Source organism: Vicugna pacos, chromosome 23 (assembly GCF_048564905.1).
Source record: "Vicugna pacos chromosome 23, VicPac4, whole genome shotgun sequence".
Taxonomy (NCBI): domain Eukaryota; kingdom Metazoa; phylum Chordata; class Mammalia; order Artiodactyla; family Camelidae; genus Vicugna; species Vicugna pacos.
The window spans coordinates 22,457,292-22,484,167 of NC_133009.1; the positions used below are offsets into that span (position 1 = coordinate 22,457,292).

General features: G+C 34.1%; 1 protein-coding gene across 1 annotated transcript in view; it reads right to left on the minus strand.

Annotated features, from left to right (window-relative positions):
- The window catches only part of DNAH14 (dynein axonemal heavy chain 14), a 274,100-nt gene that overhangs the window by 177,451 nt on the left and 69,773 nt on the right, over positions 1 to 26,876 (minus strand). The window contains exons 18-26 of the mRNA XM_072948673.1: positions 24,805 to 25,146; positions 20,341 to 20,710; positions 18,711 to 18,901; positions 15,329 to 15,574; positions 10,645 to 10,766; positions 4,941 to 5,112; positions 2,055 to 2,159; positions 1,848 to 1,966; positions 992 to 1,066 (exon numbers count right to left, since the gene is read on the minus strand). Of these exons, the coding sequence (XP_072804774.1) occupies positions 992 to 1,066; positions 1,848 to 1,966; positions 2,055 to 2,159; positions 4,941 to 5,112; positions 10,645 to 10,766; positions 15,329 to 15,574; positions 18,711 to 18,901; positions 20,341 to 20,710; positions 24,805 to 25,146 (1,742 nt within the window). The remainder of the gene's footprint in view (positions 1 to 991; positions 1,067 to 1,847; positions 1,967 to 2,054; positions 2,160 to 4,940; positions 5,113 to 10,644; positions 10,767 to 15,328; positions 15,575 to 18,710; positions 18,902 to 20,340; positions 20,711 to 24,804; positions 25,147 to 26,876) is intronic.

Below are 26,876 nucleotides of genomic sequence, written 5' to 3' on the forward strand. Positions count from 1 at the left end.
ATTCCAGAGACCTAAGCATCATAAATGGTGAAACATTAGAAGCTTTCCCAATAAAATTATGAATAAAAGAAGGATGCTCACAATCATCTGTACTTTTCAACATTGTACAAAATTTGTCATCCTAAAACAACATGAAAAGAAAATGACATTTCTAAAAGAATGCAAAGAAAGAGACAGGAGTATCATTATTAGCAAGTGATAAAGACTGTCCAACCCAAAAAAACCCAAAGCAACAACTGAAACTCTGCTTGTCTCTCAAATGCCCAGATGCATTTTTCAAGCTTCCCTGCCTACAGAAGTAGCCCCCTCACATGTAAGATTACATGTGGTTCTTGTCACATCACCCCAGGAATAAGAATCGGAGCAAAGAAAAGCCACTGTGGTTATTTATGTAAGTAAACAATAATCTGCTCTGCTATCTGGAGACCTATGTTGACATTCATGATAATATTAATAAATATAGATATTAAAACTTAAAGACTAAATAGCCTTTCTATAACCAATGGTAAATATTTGGAAATGTGAAAGAGGTCTAGTCAAATAAGTTTTAAAACTTCACACTCCGAGGCTCTTTCTTCACTCGAAACAGACAGCAATGATGGATTAAAATATAAAAAAGAGAACATTAAAAAAACTAAAGCAAGTAAACAATTCCAGGAAGCAAAAGTAGGACAGAAATGCAAAGTAGTGAAGTGGGCTACAACTGGAAGTCTCCTGGTCACTAGGTTTTTTGAAAGCGGGCAGAGATGGACTTGAGTTCCATTTCTGGGCAGTTTGCAGATACTTATAAATCTTAAACTGACATTTATGCTGTAAAAAATAATTATTTTCTATTTAGTCACATGCCATCATGTTCTATCAAAACCCATTTCATAAATACTTCATTCCATATATTTCTCTGGATACTTCCCACTTATCTTAGTAGATAATTAACCAAATTAGTGATAATTATATATATTATATAATTAAAGGATTTGAAAATTGTACTTACTTTTTTACCACATCAAACATGGTTTTCTCTACATTTACCAACCATTGTTCTATACCACTTCTTACACGGATTTTCCTAAAATAAAAAAAATAATATTATGAAGAATTAAAATTTTTTTATTCAATAGTTTCATTCCTTTGATAAGCCTGTAGACCAAGTTTTCTACACTTATAATATTCATGAGCCAAAGGACTATAATTCTATATCCTTTGGTTTTTCTAGATCTTATTTGGAAAACTATGCAGAAAACATATTACCAATCTTTAGGAAATTCTGACTTCAAAACCATAAATTTGCAAAATTAAGAGGATCTAGTAAAATACGAATTTTCAAAATAGATAAATTATATTACGAAGCATTTTTAGATTCCTTAGTGGATCTTTTAAACAGCAAGCCTGGGTCAGGGTTGGGTTAGGGGTTTTGTGAATGAGAAGGCTTGGGCACAACATTTTTTAATTAACTCACATTAGGAGACACATGCCAAAGACTAGTGAGCTCTTATAAGGGCTGACAAATTGGACCAGTGTAATGGAAGAACCGAGCTTACTGTAAGTGCCTGGAAGCCATTCATGACCAAATCAGAGGTCAGTGGAAGCAGCAGCAGGAGTAGCATCAGCAACCCTAAGCAAATAGCAAATTTCCTTCCTATCTATGTTCATATAATAAAACCTTGGCTCACAGGATGTATTAATAAATATAGATATGGAAAAGTAAAACGCTACATAAGTAAAATATCTTAGAAGAAATAGTTTGCTTAGCAAACTCCTATGAAATGCCAGAATTTTTCCAAGCAAAAGTTTTAAATAATGAAGTTTTACAGAGTCTAAATGCTTAGTTTGTAACACGTATATCATACTTTGGCAGCACAAGACTTTCTCCTTCAGCAGATATGAGCATTGTCACAGCAGGAGGGCCAATTTCTTGTTTCCGTATCAATAACTGTCTTATATTTTCAAAACATTTCACTAGATGAGGCTAAGGACCAGAAACAAATGTCAACAACATTACAAAATTATGACCTGGTTGGGAAATGATATTACTGAACAGAGAATAATGACATTACCTGTACAGACTCAGGATTTCTGCTCTCAGCTAGAATACTGAGAAGTTCAGCATTGCTAAGAAAGTAAAACCTTGGGAAAGCCATTCTTTTAATTTCAAGATAGTCCTGTCAGATCCAAAAGAAATACAATTCAGAGAATATGTTTAATCATGACACGAATTACATCATATATTTATATACAAAAGTCACATTATTAAAGTCACAGTATCCTAGGAGTATTAGCCAAAATAACATCCCAAGCTCAATGAATGCTATACTTAAACTGCTGAAGAAATTTTAATAAACCAAAATTAAAGCAAATGAAAACCAAGACAAAAATAAAACCAAAAATCCTACTCTTAAACACATGCACACAAACACACACACATATATTATTGATCATTACTAAAGCATCATATTTTAGTATTATCAGCATTGCTTTCCCATGTTTCCGACTTTTTGCTCTTATTTCCCTATCCTGTAAGAGAATAAGTTGTCATTTCAGCAGTTCATCTCAGATTGTACTGTACAGAGTATTCCTCTATTTCCACCCCTCCCCACTACTTAGCTGCTTGCACAACAGTCTTAACTCTTCCTTCTTTTCAGAGGAAGAAAAACCCATTCACTTACGCAGGCTAAGCTATCCTTGTTTTATTTACTACTCTTCTATGCCTTCCATTTCTGCTTTGCAACAGTCTTCCCTCTTAAATTCTCCTCTTAAAAATATATATATATATAAGAAACCATCTCCCTTTATTCTTCTCTATTTTTATCACCTCTCTCTACTCCACATTCAATGTTCTAAAAAAGATAGTCTCTAAACTCAAAATCTTTATTTACTCAGTTCTCACTCATTCTCATACTCTGCCACCCAGCCCCAATTGTTACCAAATATACTGAAAGCTTTTCAGTCTTCGTGCTACATGGTATTTACATAGCATTTGACTCTGTTGACTCTGCCCCTCATTTTGACTTCTGCAGTTTTACTCAGCTGTTTTTCTTCATCCCTCAGCCACCTCAAATCATGTGCCTTCACGATTCCTCTCATCCCCTACATTTTAATGTTCACATCTCTGAATTCCATTCTCATCACTCATCCTACCTATTATGCTCTCTTGAGCTATTTGATACATACTCACTTATTCTTTGGCAGAGATCACTTCCCTCTGCCCCAGATCTATAAGACCAATTCCTGACTGAAGGTGTTTACTTGAATGTCCTACAAGTGTTACATTTGTAATATTATAAAACTTACTTGTTTCCACACAAGATTCCTCCCTCCTCTAGCCCCTACCTCTATGGTATGCTCATCTTCCACTTAGTTGGCCAAGCCCAGAAATCTAGGCACACTCCTGAACTTCTTTCTTTTATCCTCTAATTACCTATCTGAAGCTCCTGGCTCCATTTTCTTTCATCCTCACCATGATCTTACTTTAGTTCCCCACTCTTTCTAGTCTTTAAACTGGTTTCTTTGTATCTATTCTCCCTGCCCCCAATGTATATATATTCTACGTTTCCTTCCAGGGAGATATTGCTAAATTAAATCATTTCACTCTCCTGCTTAAAATCCTTCGATGGCTGCTTAATAAAGTCAAAATTTAATGTGCTATTCAAGGCCCTTCGTTATCTATTCCCTGCTTCCCTGAAGAAACTCATCTTTCTACACCTTCCTATTTGCAACCTATGTTCCATTTATACCATCTTGTTTACAACTCCAGAACATATCACACTTGCTCATGGCTCCATATCTGTACTTTTCCCCTTGCCTAGGATGCTCTTCCCACTCCCTCCCCTGACACACACCACAACTGTTTCACCTGGCTAATTCATACACTTCTTTCAAGACCCAGGTCAATTACCACTTCCCCCAGATTGGACTAATTTCTCCTCTTTGATATGGTCTTACCATTTAACCTATCATAGTATACATCACAGTGTAATATCTCTTTACTTTGTTGTTTCCTGTAATAGATTTTCAGTTCTGTATTAGTAGGGATTGTGTCTTTTATCCTTGAAATCACAGCATCTAGCAGCAGTGCCTGGTATAAAGTAGGTGCTCAATACATGAATAAATGGAAGATTACCGGTTGGTAATGATGCTTAGTAACAGTCCAAAAATATGCTTGAAATAATTAGAAGGCTTATCTCAACGATCGCTTGTTAAACTGGCTATTATTAACTGGATCACTCTGGGTACTGCCTCAGATCATGGATTTATATAGCAGAGGGTCTTCCTGAGCACAGAGCTTTCTACAGGCTGTAACTGCCATATGCAGGTATTCTAGAGAGGTAATCACAACCACTGAGACTTATATTCAACAAGGGAAAGAGATGAATGCCTGGAAAAAAAATCTTGGTTTATGAAGTGAAGTGAATATGTTCACCACAAATCTCAAATATTAAAAACCAGTTTTTAAAGATATATATGTCTAGCTGACATTTTAATATTCTTGAAATGTAAAAATATGTGAATCAATAATTTAATTAATACAGTCATCAAAATTTTCAGTTTCAACTTTTGCTGATTTTATCAACTTAATAATAGTAGTAGTGCTAATATAAATAATACTCATTAAGTGTTTTTTTTTTGTGCCAGCTCTTGTGCTTGAAATTCATTATCTCATTTAGTACAAAGTCCTTCAATGTAAGCACTATGATTATTCACAGTTTAAAAACAGGGAAACCTAAGCACTTAAAAGTGTGATACTTTGCCTAAGGTCAATTAGATTGGTCCATCAACTCTTTTTTGCCTCCAGCAGTGTTTCATTAACTCTATAGTGAGAGTCTGAAATATTGTCAGCAACCAGAGTAAAGAAGAAAATCTGCTTTGGAATTGGTTTCTGTAATGCATTACATTACATCTTGTAGATTAAATGATTCTCCCCTTTAAGATTGCTATAATTTTACCTCAAGGCTTTTCTTTATATATTCAAGATACACATTGCAATTTTGCAGAATTTCAAGGACTCCTGCAGAGGTGGTTATTCGCAAAGCATCCAGTTTGTTTTGTATTTTTAACATTATTTCTTTCCACATGGAAATAACTTGAGAGAAGAGTTTTGCTTCTGCTGGGAGCTGCCTTTAAAAAGAAAATTAGAGATAATTTTTGTTTCTTTAAAGGGACTATAATTAAAATCTATAATCTAGGTACATTCACTACAGGATACTGTTCAATTTACAAAATATACTGATGTTATATTTTTCTGATAAATCATTCATTAAAGATATTTTTGAGTGTCTATTATGTACAAGTGATGTACGAGAATAAATTAGACATATGTTCATTATTTAACAAGATTTTACTTAGTGAGAGATATAAGATACATACATAGTAGGTTCTATATAAAGTAAGTAGAAATGAACTATGTCCTAAGCATAATACCCTGTGGGTCCATTCACATTGTTGCAGATGGCAGAATTTCATTCTTTTTAAGGTACTGAAATTTGAGAAAGCAACTGGGATCTGAGTAGAGGTTCTTGGAGAAGAAGCTATTTGATCTGGGTTTTAAAGGAAGAATAGTGGTTTCACATGAAGAGAACTGCAGAGAGAGCATTGGGCCTAGGAGCAAAAGTATAGAAGGGTGCATAAAAAAATCCAAATTCTCAGAGTAATTATCTAATCTTAGGGGATAAGGAAATGTAAAGCAAGTTCAGGATAAGTACAGAAATTTTCCTTTACAGATTACGATCTTCTCCCCTTGGAAAGGGGAAGCAAATCCCACATATGGTAATCCATTGATATATTAATTTGAGTTTTGTTGCTATTTTTCTGTTTTACTGTTGGAGTTGAATGAGGGAAGTATTTTCAAAGGTTGTGTCATCTAATTCTTTCACTTTCTCTGCTCACCCATATTTCCCACTCTTATCCTACACTAGCTCTAACCAGATTCAAGCTTCCCATGGCTTGGAGGTTCAGACAGAAAAGAAATTAAAGGGAAAACCTTTTTTAAAAAATTGAGTTGATACCACGTTACCATATGATATCACTCATATGTGGAATCTAAAAAAAAAAAAGACACAAAATGAACTTATTTACAAAACAGAAATAGATTCATAGACATAGAAAACAAATTTATGATTGTCGGGGGAAAAGGGTGGGAAGGGATAAATTGGTAGTTTGAGATTTATAAATACTAACTACTGCATGTGAAATAGATAAGTTTATACTGTATAGCACAGAGAACTATATTCAATATCTTCTAATAACCTGTAATAAAAAAGAATATGAAAATGAATATATATGTATGTATATATATGACTGAAAGATTATGCTGTACACCAGAAATTGACACATTGTAAACTGACTGTACTTCAATAAAAATAAATAAAAATTGAGCTGATATTACTTTTAATTTTCTTTTGCCTCTTAAATGCCCTCTGTCAGAGCAGTTATCCACTGACTTATTTTACTAAGCATAATACCCTCTGGGTCCATCCACATTGTTGCAGATGGCAGAATTTTTCTTTTTTATGGCCGAGTAATGTTCCATTGTGTATGTATACTGCATCATCTTTATCCATTCATCTGTTGATGGACACAGGTTGCTGCCATACCTTGGTTATTGTAAACAATGCCCCCAGTGAACACTGCAGTGGAATATATCTTTTTTTTTTTACATTTTTTATTGATTCATAATCATTTTACAGTGTTGTGTCAAATCCCAGTGTTCAGCACAATTCTCCAGTCATTCACGGACACATACACACTCATTGTCACATTCCCTTCTCTGTGATCCATCACAACATTTTGTGTATATTTCCCTGTGCCACACAGTGTAATCTTGTTTATCTATTCTACAATTTTGAAATCCCAGTCTATCCCTTCCCACCCTCTACCCCCCCCGCCCCCGGTAACCACAAGTCTGTATTCTCTGTCCATGAGTCTATTTCTGTCCTGTATTTATGCTTTGTTTTTGTTTGTTTTTGTTTTTTAGATTCCACATATGAGGAATATATCTTTTCAAATAAGTGTTTTTGTTTTCTTCAGATATATTCTCAGAAGTGGAACTGCTGGATCATTAGATAGTGCTACTTTTAATTTTTTGAGGGAACTCCATGCTGTTTTCTGTAGTGGCTTTACCAATTTACATTGCCACCAACAGTGTTCACAGATTCCTTTTTCTCCACATCATCTCCAACATTTATTATTTGCCGACTTTTTGATGGTAGCCATTCTAACTGGTGAAATGGTATTTTATTGTTGTTTTGATGCGCATTTCTGTAATAACTACCAATACTGAGTATCTTTTCATGTGTCTGTTGCCATCTGTGTATCTTCTTTGGATAATGTCTATTTAGGTCTTTTGCCATTTTTTTTATAGGACTGTTGGATTTTTTTGATATTGAGTTGTATGAGCTGTTTATGTATTTTGGATATTAATCCCTTATCAGTCATATCACTCGCAAATATTTTCTCCCATTCAGTAGGTTTTCTTTTCATTTTGTCACTTACCCTTTGCTATGCAAAAGTTTAATTAGGTCCCATTTATTTTTGTTTCTGTTTCTTTTGATTTAGGAGATGATCCAAAAAGAGACTGATTTGATTTATGTCAAAGAGTGTTTTCTTCTAGGAGTTCTATGGTTTTGAGACTTTTATGTAAGTCATTAATCCATTTTTAGTTTATTTTTGTATAAGATGTGAGAAAATGTTCTAGTTTTATTCTTTTACATATAGCTGTCCAGTTTTCCCAGCACCACTTATTGAAGAGGCTGTCTTTTCTCCATTGTATATTCTTGGCCCCTGTATTACAGATTAATTGACCATGTGTGGATTTATTTCTGAACTGTCTATTCTGTTCCATTGATCTATGTATCAGTTTGGTACATATGCATGGTACAGCAGGTACCATGCTGCTTTGATTATTGTAGTTTTGTAGTATAATCAGGGAGACTGATACTTACAGCTTTGTATTTTTTTCTTAATATTGATTTTGGCAATCTGAGGTCCTCTGTGGTTCTATATAAATATTAGGCTTATTAGTTATTTTTAAAATGTCATGGATATTTTGATAGGAAATGCACTGAAGCTGGAGATTGCCTTGGGCAGTATGGACATTTTAACAATACTAATTCTTCTAATCCATGAATATGGGATATCTTTCCATTTCTCTGAATCATCTTCATTTCCCTCAACAGTGTTTTATAGTTTCCAGAGTACAGGTCTTTTCACCTCCTTGGTTAAATCTATTCCTAGGTGTTTTATTCTTCTTGATGCAATTTTTAATGGGATTGTTTCTTTGCATTCTCCTTCTGATAGTTCATTATTAGTATATAGAAAAGCAACAGAATTCTATACATTAACCTTATATCCTGCAAATTTACTGAATTCCTTTTTAAGTTTCAATATTTTTTTGGTGGAGGCTTTAAGCTTTTGTTATAGACTTGGTTTTAAAGTCTCTTTTGTCTGATATGATCACTGCTACCCCTACTTCCTTGCTATTTTATCTGCATGAAATATATTTTTCCATCCCTTCAATTTCAGTCTGTATGTGTGTCTTTAATTCTGAATTATCTTGTAAGCAGCAAATAGATGTGTCTTCTTTTTTTATCTCAATCAGTCACCCTTTATCTTCTGATTGGAGCATTTAGTCAATTGACATTTAAAGTGATTATTGATATGTATGTACTTATTGCCATTTTGTTACTTATTTTCTGATTGTTTTTACAGTTCTCTATTCTTATTCTTTTGGTTTCTTCCCTTGTTGTTTGATGATTTGTGTGTGTGTGTGTGTTTGTGTGTGTGTGCGTGTGGTATGCTTGTGTTCTTTTCCCTCTGGTTTTTGTGTATTTATTATAGGGTTTTGATTTGTGGTTACCATGGGGTTCATATATGTTGATCTATATTCTCTTATTTTAAACTGGTAGTCATTTAAGTTCAGTCTAGAAGATCTACATTTTTTTTTTACTCTCCTACCCCACATTTTGTTTTGCTGTCGTATTTTACATCTGCAAGTTTATCCCTTTACTGTTTATTGCAGTTACAGTTGATTTTACAAGGTTTTTCTTTTTGTCTTTTCATTGTTGTACTAGCTTCTTTGACAGATCCTCAGTCTTTACTATATATTTGCCTTTACTAGTGGGATTTTTCCTTTCCTATAGATACTTCTTTTATAGTTTTGTCTTTTTCACTTAGATAAAACTCTAACATTTCTTTTAGGGTAGGTTTAATATTGATGAACTCTTCTAGTTTTTCTTGTCTGAGAAATTCTTTATCTTGCCTTTTATTGTAAATGATAATCTTGATGGATAGAGTGTCCTAGGTTTCAGAGGTTTCCCTTTCAGGACTTTGAATATACCTTGCCACTCTCTTCTGGACTGCAATTTCTGTACAGAAATCAGCTGATAGCCTTATGGTGGCTCCCTAGTAACTGACTCTTTTCCTCTTGCTCCCTTTAGAATCTTCTCTTTTAACCTTTACCATTTTATTTATATGCCTTAGTGTGGGTCTGTTTGGGTTCATTTTGTTTGGGACCCTCTGGGCTTCCTATATCTGTATATCTTTTTCCTTGCTTAGGTTTGGGACGTTTTCAGCCATAATTTTCTCAAATACATTTTCAATCCTCTTCTTTCTCTTCTCCTTCTGAGACCCCTATAATATGAATGTTGGCATGCTTAATATTAACCCAGATACCTTAGACTGCTTTCATTTTTTTAAATTAGCTTGCCTTTTTGCTATTCTGATTGGGTGACTTCCACTGTTCTATCTTCCAGATCACTTATGTGTTCTTTTGTATCACTTCATCTGCTTTTAATTCCTTCTAGTGTGTTTTTCATTCCAGTTATTATAGTCTTCAGTTCTGACTGGTTCTTCTTTTTTTTTTTTTAATATTTTCTAGTTTCTTTTTAAAAAATTCTCTATGTTTTCATTTATTCTTTTCCTTAATTCAGTTAGCATTCATATTACTAATACTTTGAACTAATTATCTGGTAAATTATTTATTCTGTTTCACTAGTTATTTTTTCAGGGTTTTTCTCTTGTACTTTCAATTGAGACAAATTCCTCTGTTTTCTCAATTTGCTTAATTTTATTGGTCTCTATTAGGTAAAACAGTTACCTACTGCTTTATTGAAGGGTTGTACTTGTATGTGAGTATCCATACACAGTCTGTGTGTACCCAGTGGCTTTGGTGGAAGAGCTAGATCTGATGTGAGGATGAGTCATATCTTTCCCCAGAGTGTGCTGACAGCTACCAACTTGGTAGGAGGTGGAGCTGGAGACACAGGGACTAGAGCCACAGCCATGTGTGAGCTGGAGCTTCTCCTCTGCTCAGCAGCCAACACCACCCAACTGGGGTGAGGTTGGCTCCCAAATTGCTGAAGTGGAAGCCCTGAAGGTCACGCCCAAAGTGGCTCCATCCCCTCTAAGTTGTGCTCTCCCCATTAGCTTTATATCAATAACTGAGAAATAAGGCTTATTTATAAAGGTGTTGCTTAGAATCATTAATGAAATAAAAAAGTCACATAACAATGATTCAGCAGAATGTACCCCTATGCCTACAGGTAGAATTGTTTTAGTGTTTATTGAAGAAAATATTTCTCAAAGATTACAGGAAGTAAATTTCCAAACATACATTTTTTTAAACCTGTATATGGCATATTTTAAGTTTTTTACCTTTGTATTTCTGTAGAATGAAAGATCGGTTCAAGACAAAGCCAATTTCTTTGGCAATTCATCCATTCCTCAAGAGTGTAAGAGAAGAGAGTCAAGTTTTGATCCCATTCATCTGCAAGATCCTACAATAATAAAAACACATATACAAACAAATTTAAATATATACAATTAGATTATGAAAGGCATATGGTAGAACTGAAAAATCAAGGATGATTATCAGTCAGTCACTGACATACAAAATGTAATTATAATAGAGAGTTACATAAATGAATATAAATCTAATTATATGTAGTTTGGGGAGAGGTTTAAGATGTCCTGTTCAGCCAATTTTCTGTTTTATTGTACAATATACAATATTTTTTGGTATGTATATTCTTTCATTCCTTTCCTTAAACATTTTGCACCTATGTATATGTACATGTAATATCTTTACCAGTTTACCTAAGTGCAACCATATTATACACATTGTTCTGTAACTTGCTTTTTTTTTTAATTTACTAGTGTCTTTTACAAAGGTTTTATGTTAATATTTATGTTTTCTCATTATTTTAATTTCAGGATATTCCACTGTGGTTTTTTTCCAACTAGTATATTTTTTAAGTAATAGGAAAAGGAGTAAAACTCAGTTAATAACAAAATGTTTATTTAAAAACCAGCAGACTCATCTATCCCCTAACTCTGGCTCCTCAGAGGGAACCACCTGTAACTCATTCATATTTCTCTTCTAATATTTACCTCTATATTTCTCTCTTTCAAAATTTATTTCTATTTCAATAGCTTTATTAAGGTATAACTGATATACAGTAAACTGCACATATTCAAAGTGTACAATTGGATGTTCTGATATATGTTTATAGCTTTGAAACAATCACCACAGTCAAGATAGTGAACGTATCCATTATCCTAAAAGGGTTTCCTAAGCCCTGTTGTAATATCTTCCTCCCAATCTACCTACTCCCATTCCCTAGGCAACCACTAATCTACTTTGTGAACCTAGACTAGAACACATTTTTTAGAATTTTATATAAATGGAATCATACAATATGTATTCTTTTTGGTCTGGCTTCTTTGATTCAGCATAATTATTTTGATATTCATTCATGTTGTTGTATGTAATAGTTCATTTCTTTTTTATTGCTGAGTAGTATTCCACTTCACAGATATACCAATATACTTACCATTCACCAGATGTACATCTGGGCTGTTCTACTTTTTCACTATTACAATTAAAGCTTATATCACTATTCAGGTGCAAGTCTTCCTTTCTCTTAGGTAAATACCTAGTAGTGGCATGTCTGGATTGTGTGGTAGGTATATTTTTAACTTTTAAAGAGATTATAATATTTTACATTCCATATAGCTCTATCCAGTGGTCATGAGTTATAAGACTTTGTTGTATCTGGTGGATACAGGTATTATTCCAAGCCCTGCAATAATGGTTCCTTCTAATTCTCTCAAGTGGCCATTCCCTGGTCTTGAGTATTTTTCTCACATTCACATGTGAGTGGTTGGGGCTGCTGCAATACTTGACTGGGGACCTTCCACACATCTCAGCCTCCCTGATGCTTTATCATGCAAACTCCAGCCTCCTTTGGCTCCTTAGTCTTTCAACATCATCTCCTAATATCAAGGAGTCTACCCTCTCTCACAATCAAAGTGTGGAAACGGACATTTTTCACAGAACTAGAACAAACAATCCTAAAATTTATATGGAATCCAAAAGACCCAGACTTGCCAAAGCAATGAAAAAAACAAAGCTGGAGGAATAAACCTCTCAGACCTCAGACAATACTACAGAGCTACAATAATCAAAACAGTGTGGTATTGTCATAAAAACAGACATATGGATCAATGGAGCAGAATAGATGGCCCAGAAATAAATCCACAGACCTATGGTCAATCTTTGACAAAGGAGGCAAGAATATACAGTGGACAAAAGCAGTCTCTTCAGCAAGTGGTTGGGAAAACTGGATAGCAGCATGTAAATCAATGAAATTAGAACACTCCCTCACTCCATACACAAAAATTAACTCAAAATGGCTTAAAGACTTAAATATAACACAAGACATGATAAATCTCCTAGAAGAAAATACAGGCAAAACATTTTCTGACATAAATCTTAGCAATGTTCTCCTAGGACAGTCTACCCAGGCAATAGAAATAAGAGCATAAATAAACAAATGAGACCTAATGAAACGCATAAGCTTTTTCACAGCAAAGGAAACCATAAGCAAAAGAAAATGACAACTTACATAATAGGAGAAAATATTTGCAAATGATGTGACTGACAAAAATTTAATTTTCAGAATATATAACCAGCTCACACAACTTGATAAGAAAAAAAACAAACAACCCAATCCAAAAATGGGCAGAAGACCTAAACAAGCAATTCTCCAATGAAGACATACAAATGGCCAATAGACACAATGAAAAATGCTTAATATTACTAATTATCAGAAAAATGCAAATCAAAACTACAAGAGGTATCACCTCACACCAATCAGAATGGCCATCATTCAAATGTCCACGAATGATAAATGCTGGAGAGGGTGTGGACAAAAGGAAACCCTTCTACACAGCTGGTGGGAACGTAGTTTGGTGAAGCCAATATGGAAAACAGTACGGAAATTCCTCAAAAAACTAAAAATAGACCTACCATATGACCCAGAAATACCACTCCTGGGTATATATCCAGAATGAACTCTAATTCAAAAAGATACATGCACCACAATGTTCATAGAAGCACTATATAAAACAGCCAAGACATGGAAGCAACTTAAATGTCCATTGACAGATGACTGGATAAAGAAGTTGTGGTATATTTATACAATGGACTACTACTTAGCCACTAAAAAGAAGAAAATAATGCCATCTACAGCAATGTGGATAGACCTAGAGATCATCATTCTAAATGAAGTAAGCCGGAAAGAAAAATACCATATGATATCACTCATATGTGAATCTAAAAAAAACAAAAAAACAAAAAAAGAGGAAAAAGGACACTATGAACTCATCTAAAAAATAGAAAGAGACTCACAGACATAGTAAACAATCTTATGGCTACCAGGGAAAGGGGGTGGGAAGGGATAAATTTGGGAGCCTGAGATTTGTGTTAGCCACTATATATAAAAATAAACTTTTAAAAGTTTCTTTTGTATAGCACAGGAAACTATATTCACTATCATATAATAATCTTTAATGAAAAAGAATATGAAAACGAATATATGTATGCATATGCATGACTGGGACATTGAGTTGTACAACAGAAATTAACACATTGTAACTGACTATATATCAATTTAAAAAAAAAAGAGTGGAAAATCAAAGCATTAAGTTGGGGCAATAATAGGGCTCACCTTGTTTGTTTCTCAACTCTCAGAGATCCTTGTCCTTCAATGCTTGATGTCCACTATCCTAAAAATGATTGTTCACTATATTTTGGTATCTTTGATATTTGATATTTTGATTTTCTCTTCTGATTTGTGTATTTCAGGCAAAATGGCATATCCAGTCCATATACTCCATTTCGTCTGGAAGTGGTAGCGTGTGTGTGTCTGTGTGTGTCTGTGTGCGCGCGCACGTGCGCACGTGTCCATGCACATGTGAACTGTTCAACTTCTTGAGTATGCCTAATTTATCAGTTATTAAATTCATTTTTACTTCTAAATAAAGGCATTTAGTGCTGCACATACTCCTTTTCATAGAGCTGTAGCTAATTATGAAAAGGTTTGGTTTATAATTCTCTCCTTTTGCTTATTTCTGATTTTAAAAATTTGATTATATTTCCTATATACTCTTATGGTTGCTTTTTAATTTCCATTTTTTCTGGGTGGCTTTGTTATTGGTGGTGGTCCTTTTTTTTTTGCTATTTTTTTTGCTGTTCATTTTAAAATTTTACTGCATGTGGTTAGAAAACCGCCTATTTGCTTCATCCCTTTTTTGTAAATTGAATTGTTTTCCTCTAAGGTCTAATTAATTGACACTTTCCACAAAAGACTGTGTGTTTGCAAATAATGTGAATTCCATTTGTTGATACATACTTCTCCCTCTTTTGTTCTTTATATATCTATAATCAGTTATGGTAATTTACTGTTAGATATCTCTGTATTATTATAAATCTTGTTTAGTTTCCTGAAGTTTTAAAATGATTCATAGCTATGGCATGGGATGTGGGGCTGACCAGAGAGGGACTATTATGGAACACTGAAAACAAGCTGATCCTATGGTTCAATTTCTAATTATATTAGAATAGATGTAGAGGCTCCTGAAATAATTATAGGGATATACAACTATAAATGTAGGATTACCCTTTAAGAGCAATACCACAAGAAATGAAAATGAAGCACACCAGCAAGCTGAATCTCAAGGCAATCGTTTTTGTAAGAGGACTACTAGGACTGTGAGTATTGCTAGCAGCAGTGACACTGCTGACAAAAGTCATGGTTTACAGGGTCATATTTTTATTTGATCTAAATTTATCTTGTCTGTCCAAATTAAACTTTCTGACATTTTCTCATGAACAATTAATGTTTCCATAAAAAGATATTTTTAGTATTCAAAATACTAAATATTCAATCCCCTTTCTATATAAGAATGAGATATACAATTCAAAAGCTTAGATAATGCAAAAAAAAGAGTGTTAATACAGACAATAAAAACATTTTCCCTCTGCCACAGTATTTACCTTAATGGGCCCGAGATAGGAAGTTCCTTTAACTGTTGCAAGGATTATTTGAGACTCTTCTAATTGAGCTAGTATGTCATCTATAGATGAAATTATTAGGATAGAGTAAGTCTCCGTGTGATGAGGAACCAAATGTAAAGGAGTAGTGTTCCAAAGATCAATAATCTTAAATAGCATTTTTTCAAGAGCAGCTTCATTAGTTGCTGAGGTTGATATTTCATTTATTTCATTTTCATACTGAAACATCTAAAATAGAAAAAATTTAATATCCATTTGTGCAAATAATTTGACGCATGTAAAACAGACAGTTTAAGTGAATGTGTTAAAGTTACACCAAAAGTACTGAAGATCTGATTCCAGTTAGGTTTACATCCTAACAAGAGATTTCATGGTCTAAACTTCATGACATTGCCCTTTTCAGTTTTTAATCATCCTATTTAACATTCTTCATGCTCAGTGAACATTTCTGGCCACAATATTTACTTCATCTTATTCTAGTCAGTTAAAAAATAGCTAACAGCACCTTCTGTATATGTGCAGATGGTATTATTTCCTTCAGTTTTTTTTTTCTCTGCACTAATGCCAACTGCTTAATTATTTTGTGACATGCTTTTACTTCCTATAATAATTCTTGGGATATAATCTTCTGAGAGAATATAACTCTAATGGACCCAGTCTTCCATGGCTTTTTTTGCCACAGCTCCATGAGGATAAATGTCTCTCAAAATACCTTTATGGTATATATAGAGGCCTTTCCATTTGCACTGACTGCCAATTCCTATCGGGCAAAATCCTGACATAAGACCTCCAGATTCACTTACTGTAATAAAGACATTCAGAGAACTTCTCATCCCTGCATCTTAGAAGTAACTAGTTGGGCTGATTGTTTTTATCCCTTTAAGAAGAATCTACCACTGTTCCCTTATGTTATCTTCATGGGGTTAAAGAGCGATGCCTAATCCCTCTGTTTTGGTAATGCTGCTCAGTGGGGACTATGAACAAATATGACTAGTTTTCATCATTTCTCTTATGGGTCTGACAAAGATGGGTGTAAGATTGGTGGAATTAGTTGATTGTTTATGGCATTAAGTAACAGTTTTTGGAAAGAGGTCTGTCTTTTGACTTAGATTATTCATTCAAAGGCAGATCATAGTACTATCAAGTTTCTGTGCTGAAGAAAGAACTTTGTGCCTAATGCTAACATCTGAAATTGTTAAAAACTAAATCCAGACATTGATAATGTGTAAAGCAAAATTTCATTCAAGTCAATTTAGCCCTTTCATGCCTTTATGGTCAAAGTTTGGGACCTTATTGACAAATGGTCCGATCTTCCAACTTACTTGGTAATATCTGGGAGATTTTCGATGAATCTTAATGCCCATAATTAATGATCTGCATTTATTACAAAGAACATGCTTCCTAAAGTAAAAACAATCAACCATAAAGTAACTGTGTTCATCTAATGCATATTATTGACCTCTTCCTCTGAACTTACTTTGTGACATGCTTTTAATGTCACACATTTTTCAGAGTCTGCATAACATCTTAGGCAGAATGGTTGTCATATAACATAATTTATTCATTTGATAGAATCACCAATGAACTTATACATAGCTTGTCTTGGACAGCCTTGTATCATGATCAATACCTCTAGATCAAACTCAAGTTATTCATACTTTAGTAAATGAAGGCTGAGTTTGTGGAACAAACCCTGTCTATAGACTAGGCACTTACACTATACTGGGTAAGGTGCTGAATTTCTACAGGATGATCAAAATCATCCAGAAACTCAGAGTTCACTTAAGATTACTAGCTGATTGCCTGCTTATCCCTTCTGACCACTAAGGTAATTGATCTCAACAAGAAGGGTTGTTGAGGTTATAGTATTTCCTGGCCACAGTATTTCAGAGGCTGAATCATAGTTTATCACTTCTATTCAGATGTTGAATTACCTTAATTTAGACCCTCCAAAAACAGTGTGGGACTTCCTTTTTAAACTATTTATTCATGTTGGAAATGTAAGGCTAGCTTAGTGGAATCCTTTGAGGTATTACAGGTCACCAACCCAATGTAGGCCACCAGCTGATCGCCTCTAGGCCTATTTACCCTCTTGCTGCTATATTTAGTCTGTCATATTTTACCCTTTACCTGACTTGCCCAGGAATAATCCCAGTAACCCAACTTTGAAAAAAATATTGTTGAAATTGCTAGATTTTTTGAATAACATTTGAATAAACCTACCTGTTGGCACTGACCTATAACTATCTAGATATTTTGATGAATTCACTCTTGGAACACAGATCAATTAGGCTCTGGTAACATTTCAGGAAAGGATGAGAGATTTAGATGGAATGAGGAAAGAGAGAGGAAGAGAAGATTTGAAAATTATTTTATGATTTTTAGCTTAAGCAAATGGGAAAAAAAAAAAAAGGAAGTGCCATTAACTGAGATGGGGAAGAGAAAGGAAGAGTAGAATTTTGGAGATGGAGAAAAAGAAACACATTTTTGACATGTTAACTTTGAAATATCTCTTAGACATGTAAGCGGAGACTGAATAGAAAATTGTATCTGTGAGTTCAGGAGGGTGGCTAAGGTTAGATAGAAATATAAAAAATCTAATTTTTAAAATCAATTAAAGTTGTCTTTAAAAATTCTTCTTGCCCAATTAAAAAAAATTTTCCCATTTCCTCATTACAATAAATCATTTAGTAGAAAATTATAGGTGTAAAATACATTAGATATTGTAAACTATGGAATATGAAATATAAATAAAGTTTATTGTAAGATAGGCATGAAAATAAAAAATTTTAATAATGAAAATCATAAAAAAATTATATTTTTATAACAGAACATACATGGCAAATCTAATAGTTGTTAACCATATATTTTAAATAAAATATCAAGTTATTGGTAGGGCTACCCTAACATGCTCTTAATATATTTTCATTTTACATAAAATGTAATAAAATAGTTTTCATTTTTCTATTTCTATAAAATGTACTGTCTGTAAGAAGTAGCACTGTTAAACAATAAAACACTAATTTCATTTGTCACACATGAAAGCCAGTATTACTGTTTTCTAATCACCTATGTAATAATGGCAGGATAAATGGCTTACTCTTATATGTTCATATTTTTTTAAACCAAAAAACAAATCTACTATTTAACATAATCCTAGTTTGTCAGTTATTAGCCTGTACCAAAATATCACCAATTAAACATAATTTCCTGTCACTTATCATTTACTAACATAGGCCAACTTTTCCAGACCGTTCTATAAACTTCTCCCTTTTCTAATTTCTACTCCTTAAAGATTTACTTGCCTACTTAAAATTGGCCCCTCTGGTACGCTAACTTTTTTTCCTGAACTATTTTAATTTACCTTAAGTGCTAGAAGATTCTCTACTGTACAGTTTCTTTCAAGAGAAACTGACTTTCCAATAATCTCCTGGAGAGCCTCCCAATGCCTTGGCTTGAGACAGGGGTTTCCTAGTGCTATGATGACAGGCAGCTCTCGTTTAAAATCTGTCACTGATTGCTTAAGATGTGTTACCATGTCGTTTTTAGGCAAACCTATAAGAAGCAATGGGTCAAGAAGCTTACCATGGGTTCATCAACTTCTTTAAGCCAGAAAACAAATTTTCTACTTAATGTAATACTAGTTTTATCAGTTATTAGTCTGCACTAAAATAATGAGTTTTATTAGTATCATCCTCCCATAAGAATCAAGTGTGGATTAAAATAAAGAAAAATAGTCATATGGATTGGTGATTAAACACAAGACCATCAGATACCAAGTTCTCCTGGAAAACTCGATACCAGGGATAGCCAGCTACCACCTGTTTTCTCAGATTTTCAGTGACAAGACAGATATTCAGACAGACAGGTATACGTATACATTTCAAAAGACTGTTACAGGTTTTGAGCTTTTAAGTTCTGTCCCATAAGGAAGAATATCAAGGGAAAAAATTCTGTCACTATCATTTCATAAAGAAAATGTCCTCACACTGAAATGTATGAAATGTAGGTAAAACCTTTGCCATAGACCAGTATTAGTCTGTTCTCGGCCACTGACAACCCACCAGGGTACAGGACTCAAAATCTGTGCAGCTGAAGGTTTAAGCCTTATAACCTTTTTAAAAAATTTATAAAAGAAAGGGGGAGGAGACAGAGAAACAGCCTAAGTAGAGGACTTGGGAGAACTAAAAACTATACCCATATTCTTGAATATCCAATTTACACAGCTAAGGCTTGTTTTATAAAGCCATGTCGAATAACATAAATGTTTTTCAAGACCTGCTTAAATACAAGGACAAGAGAACTTTGGCTTCTGCAGTCTATACTTTGACAAATAGCAAGATTTTATCTGGGAAACTATGGATAAAAGAAACTATGGTTAAATTATTTCTCGTGTAATTTAAAGTGTTTTCCTTGAGAGGAAATTATAGTTTAAAATAGAGCTGAGAGCTAAGAGAGGAATTTAAAAAACAAAAACATTCTCTTGCCAAGTGAAATAAAACTTTCTTTTCGGAAAGGATATGATCTTACAGAATTGCTCACGCAGGTACAACATCTCTACATTGGCAAGATTTCAGATTTGATGATTAGCAGATGGAAACCCTCTCAAAATGACTCTAGCTGTTTCCTCCACTGCCAAGAGGATAATATAGGCATACATAGCGAGGATTTACAGGTGGGCCCTTATCATCAAAACATTTCTGGCCCTAAGAAGAGCCAGAATCATGGTGAAGTGTTTGGGGTTCTACGTAGGGAACCAACTTTTTAACAGATATAAAAATTGTTATTAATTACTTTAAAAGTTTTTGCAAACTTTTAATCTCTTTTTTGCTTTAGGAAACTATTCCTACCTCCACTCTTGCACTCTCTTTTCAGCCATTAATGATTAGCCCTAGGAACAGGTAAAGTAACAAAGCCAAGGACAATGATCTCACTGACCCAGAGACCATTTTATGTGTAATCCTAAGTAGGAAAACTTGAGAAAGCCACTTTACCTTTTTCTAGTACAAAGATTATCTGCATCCATTTTGAAACATTTCTATGTACTGATTCTATATCAATACTGTGAAGAGTGCTATTCCTCCATTCCTGAAAGAGTGTTCCCCAGTCCTCTTGTGCATCCCATAATATTTTCCTTAATGTTAAGTCATATTCAATGTCAGCGATCTCTGAAAGCACAATCTGTGTAATCTCTTCCATATTAAGAGAATGCATATGAGATTGGGCATCATGAAAACGATCCTGATAGTTCGAATATGTTTTAGCTTTGACGGCTAAACTTGCAGCTTCCTCTGAGAGAGTGTGGATCATTTCCATTGCTGTTGACACTTGAGTACCAGCATATAACAGAACAGGATCTCTTATCTAAAAAATAACAGCAAGACATTCTTAAGAGGGAATATGTTCTGAACACAAACATGTTTTATTGACATTTCAGTATGCCATCTAAGCTTCAACAAAGATCATTTGCAATCATTAACTGAAAAGACTGTCCTTAGTTTATAATTGTGATTATGGTTAATTTTAGTTACTTTAAAAATCATATCTATAATTTATTGTATACCTTTTCTAACTCAGGCCCTGTGGTAAGTAACATTTACAACCTTATTTACTAAGTCCACACAAGAAACTCAAAAGATAGTTTATACTTTCCACAATTTTTCAAGGAAGTTCTGAGGTTATAAATCATTTTCCCACCATCTAATGGTAAGTGGCAATTCCAGGGTATGGCCCTATGACAGCCTGACTCCAAAACTTATTTCCTTTTTTTGATCTTGTTGAACTTCATATTACTTTTATGATGCTTGTCACATGTTGCCTTGTATTAGTTTTACTACTGTACATGAGATTGTGAAAATAACCTCTTAAGAGGGATATAAGTAAAATACTGCCCTGATTTACCCATTACTAAATTATAAAATTCTAAAGATTAAGGATAGTTTTACTGATTTATTTTTGTATACCTCACAGAACCTAGCACAGTAAAATGCTGTTGAAAGAATAAATTAATTTAGATCCTATCACCTTATTCTTTAAAGAAAAATCCAACCTATGGAACTGCATGTAACATTGTTTTATGTGCAGTGGTCATCCAATAAACACCGATAACAATCATAACACAATTAAGCTGTATACAATTGATAACAGTATCTGTGATAATGGACTGGGCTTAATATATAATCTATAACACTGATGCTTACATAATGGATTATAATAAAAATTTCCTTAGGCTTCTCCCATAATTTTCCATTCATCAATATTTATTAATGTTTGCAAATGAGCTATCTTGAGAAAGGGAGATACTTGGAGAGATATTACTTGGAGAAATAATCTTAACTGCTTAGGTGGAGTCAAGGTAAAGTTTTGCAAATTCTATCAGCAGCTTTTGAATGGAGACCTTTACAGAATGGTATCAGCCACCAAGTATATAAATTAAATAGGTTAAAAGGTTATGCAATTGAAGTCAGAAGATGGACTAAATTTGCCCCACCCTGTATTTCCCAGTGAATACACCTATCAACCCTGGACAGAATACATGGAGGGAGCAGTGATAGGAGGAATCTGAAAGTAAATCGTAGAAGACAGCTTGAGGAAGAAGACTGTAATTCGAAACACCACCAAATTAGCGGTGAATTGACCATTTTTTCCCCTGACCTAAGCTCTAGAAACCTGGGAGTAAGTTTCATGGGGCACAAACAGTGAGAGCTTCAGGAGAACCTGTTAGTTCTGACTTAAGGATCAGGAAAGGTTCTGAAAGGTTCTTTGTTTGACCAAACTTTAGTCAGTCTCCCAAGCTTTCTCCTAGGCTCATTCCTGCACTTCTTATAAAACCTACTTTCAGAAAGAATCCTGCTAAAGTCAGTTAAACCAGAACCCCCACCCCAATGTCTGGTTCCTTATCCCCCACCCTCCCCAGGTGATGTCTGATCATCCTGGCTTGTCTTGAGCAAAAATCTTATTAGGTTACTTACCTATTTACCCCTGATGTTTCCTCCTAGTAATTTTCCTTCTATTCACTGACTCCGTCCCTGCTCCCTGGTTATAAATTCCCCCTTGCCATATAGTATTTGGAATTGAATCTGATTCTATAATGTGGTCTCTTTCCCCCTGTTCTAATAGTCCTGAATCAAAATCTATTTTTAACATTGTGACTACTGTCCAACTCTCACTTTTCTTTGGCAGTTCCTAATGCTCAGAGTATGGAAGCCCCCTCTCCCTTTCTTTCTTTCTTCTGTTCTCTCATACCACAGCCCTTAAACAATTCAAGGGTGGTATTAGCAGCTGGTGGCAATGAATGCCTCAGGAGTTGAAACTCTGAGGGAGGAGAACTTTACTTTCTGTTCTGGTAAACTGTGGTTCCAAGGAGGGTCAACCCTGTTGATTTTTTTTCTCTGTGTTTTCTACTGCTTTGCCCCAACGCGGATGCAGTTATGGAAGTAGATGGCAGAGTACAGTAACAAGCCCAAGCTTTCTAACCAGAAGACTGAAAGAAAAGAGTGCAGGGAATCTAGAAAATATGGAGAAGTTTGTTCTCTGCAAAGTGACTGCATAAAGTTGTTTATGAGGTCCTAGGCTCAATCTTGAGCTGCACCCATATGGATCTGATCCTATTCAGCATATCAAAGACTTTGATATTAAACTAACAGACCACTACTCAGAAGACTGATCACTGGATGGCACACACATGGTATAAATCTGAAGAGCACTGTAAAGGCTCTGATAACGGAAATAACAATGGAACCACAGTCCAAAGAAAGTGGGTTGGAACTTGGGACACAAATCTAATTAGGTCAACTGTCTTCTAAAACAAAAAAAGACCAACATTCTTCTTTGGGATTTAAATAAGACACAGAATATAATAGCATAGTATTTAACCCCAAATTCCCAGGTATATAAAAAAAAAAAAGTCAGGGAAACCTCAACTCACATGGGAAAAGATAATCAACAGACACCAGTAACTAATGATACAGATGTTAGAATTATCTGACAAAGAATTTAAGGCAGGTATTATAAAAATGCTGCACCAAAAATGATGAATACTCTTGATGCCACTGGGAAAATTAAAAAATCTTAGCAAAGAAAAATAAAAAGACATAAAGAAGAATCAAATGGCAATTTTAGAACTGAAAAACACAATAAACAAAAATAAAAGCTCACTGGATTTGGCTCAGTAACTAGTTGGGGATGACAGAGCAAAGAATCAGTGAATCTGAAGACAGATGCTTCTCTGCATAGCACAGACCCTCCCCAGTAATTGTCCTTAGACAAGAAGAGCTAAGTCACACAGGATTCACTTCCTCTACAGCTCCATCATGGAGGCACAAAGACCCAGCCCTCTTGCCTCCATTCAGGGTAACTGCAGTGTCATTGCAGTTTATAGATTCCCACTGGATCCTCTGAATCAGTTCAATTCTTCCTTCTATCCTATCTTGATCCCCTCAGTCCCTCACTTTGTTTGCCACACTCTCTAATAAACTTATTGTAACACAGATCTTCATTCCAGTCAGTGCCCAATCTACTACACTTACCAAATATAAATAGGATGAACTATTGTATATATGTATTTCTAGTAATATCCTAAAATTGCAATTGGGTATGTGCTCAAGTACTTTCACATGACTTTTTTTTTCATCATCATTGTATTTGTGTGAAACTAGTTATAGATCAACTGCACAGAGAAATTTGAAAAAACAATTAATTGCAATAAATAACATTGTGCCTAATACATATTAGGTACTCAAAATATATTGAATAAATATGATAATAACTTGTAATGACGGTGAGGATAGAGGGGAGTGCTGAGAAACAAGGCTTCTGGAGCCCTGGCTCTTACTTGCTGTGTGATCTTAAGCAAGTTACTTAACCTCTTTAAATCTTAGGGGTTTTTGTTTTTTTGTTTCATGCAGATAAAACGATCAAGTACTTAGCACAGTTCCACATAATGAAGGCTCAGTAAATGTTAAGTGTTTATTTTGTAGTTTGCTCTTCATGATAAGCGAGTGAAGTTGGAACTATTACTTTTTGGCCTAGATTAAAGCCCACAAAGATTTCAGGTGTGTGTGTGTGTGTGTGTGTGCAAAGATTTCAGGGGTGTGTGTGTGTGTGTGTGTTTAATTTGTTTGTTTTTTGTTTTGTTTTTTTTTCTTTTGGCATTTTTTATGCCAAGGGATCCCTTTGGCAGTCTATTGAAGCCTATGGAAAAAGTCACCAGCTTTTTTGTTGTCTGTTGTCTACATTCATTTATAATTGGAAAAAATGCTAAATTTCAGTTAGAGGTTAGTGAGAACAGATACGTAATTTCACTTCTCCTTCAAGTTCACAAATTTGTCTGTGGATTCCACAGTAAGAATACCTGGATTAAATTATTTATCTAAGATTCCACAGAAAGGAAATACCTATATGTTAGGTTTACATGAGACTAATATTGAGCTGATGTTCAATGAAAAACAAAAACTTACTTTGGCTTTTAAGTTACTAACATCAACCCGTAGACCAGTGATATATACTTCCAAATTGTTTCTGAACTTAGCAATAGCAGCATCTTTATTTGCTTCACTTAACTTCATAGAAGTTTTCAATTGATCAAACTTGGTAAGAAGGATTTTATATATGGCAATTTGCTCTTCTGAAATATGGATCTGGTAATACCTTACAACAGAATATAGCTGAGCAATTGCTGAGAACTCTTTTTCTAATTTAGATATTTTTGAAGAAATTGTATCCAAAAAAGTAAAATGTTCCACAAATTCTTCTTTTTCAGTGGGAGCAAATTCCAGCTTTTGCAATGATGAGTCTACAATCTAAAATCATAAACACATCAATTATAATTATATAATCATTCTTCACTATTTTAGAAGACTAATTACTTTTTAATTATCTCTTATTAACTTAAATAATTATAATTTCAGAAAAAAGGAAGATACCATCTAGACATTATTCTAAATACTGTTTAAATACTTGGGCATTAACGTGAGTAAATCCTTTCTATTGTTAACAGAAGGAACTTGAATGTACCTTGCACATAAAATAAATGCTACTAAGACATAAATGAATACTATTATGAATAAATTTGCTCTTAAGAACTAAATGTAGTAATAGTAGCAAGGGTATGACTGAAATGTGAACAGTGCATAATACTCGCTACCACTTTTTGAGCATTTATGTGCTATGTTCTTTATACAAATGATCTCACTTTGCTCTGATAACATGTGGGGGAGGGATGAATTAGGAGTATGGAATTAACAGATACACACCACGATATATAAAATAGATAAACCAAAAGGATTTACTGTGTAGCACAGAAAACTATATTCAATATCTTATAGAAACCTATAATGGAAAAGAATCTTGAAAAGAATATATATATGCCTATACACACACACACACACACACATATACATAACTGAATCATTTGGCTATACATCTGAAATGAACACAATACTGTAAATCAATTATAGTTCAATTTTTTAAAAGCCTTAAGAAAGATAATGATGATCTCAGATGCAGAAAAAGCATTTGACAAGATTCACCATCTATTTATGATAAAAACCTTTAATAAAATGGGTATAAGTTACGTAACTCAACATAACTGTGGGCGTCTCATAAATGGCCTCTGTTAACATCATACTTAATGGTGAAAAGCTGAAAGGTATTCCTCTAAGATGAGGAAAAAGACAAAAATGCCCAGTCTTGCCACTCTTATACAGCACAGCACTGGCAGTCCTTGACAGAGACATTAGGCTAGAAAAAGACACAAAAGGCATCCAAACTGGAAAAGATGAAGTAAAACTGTTACTACTTGTGGATGAAATGATTTTATATACAGAAAACCATAAAGACTCCACCAAAAACTATTGGAAATAATAAATGAATATAGTAAAGTTGCAGGATACAAAATCAATATGGAAAAAATCGGTTGCCTTTATATACACTAAAAATGAACTAGCATTAAGAGAAATTAAGAAAATAATCTCATTTAAAATCAAAACAAAAAATATAATCCCTAAAAATAAACTTGACCAAAAATGTGAAAAACTAAGACATTACTGGAAGAAACTGAAGAAGACACAAAGAAATGGGGAGTTATTTCATGCTCATGAATTAGAAGAATTTATATTGTTAAAATGTCCGTATTACCTAAGGCAATCTACAGAGTCAATGTAATACCTATCAAAATACCTATGACATTTTTCAGAGAGCTAGAACAAAAATCCTAAAATCTGTACAGAACCACAACAGACCCTGAATAACCAAGGCAATTCTGAGGGGGAAAAAAAAAAGACAGAGGCATTACACTCCCTGGTTTCAAATTACACAAAGCTACAGTAATTCAAACAACATGATGCTGGCATAAAAAGATACTTAGATCAATGGAACAGAACTGACAGCCCAGAAATAAATCCACACATAAATGGATAATTAATTTGTAACAAATGAGCAAGGAACATGTAAGAAGAATGAAAATCTTTTCAATAAATGTTGCTGGGAAAACTGAATAATTACATCCAAACGAATGAAACTGGACCATTAT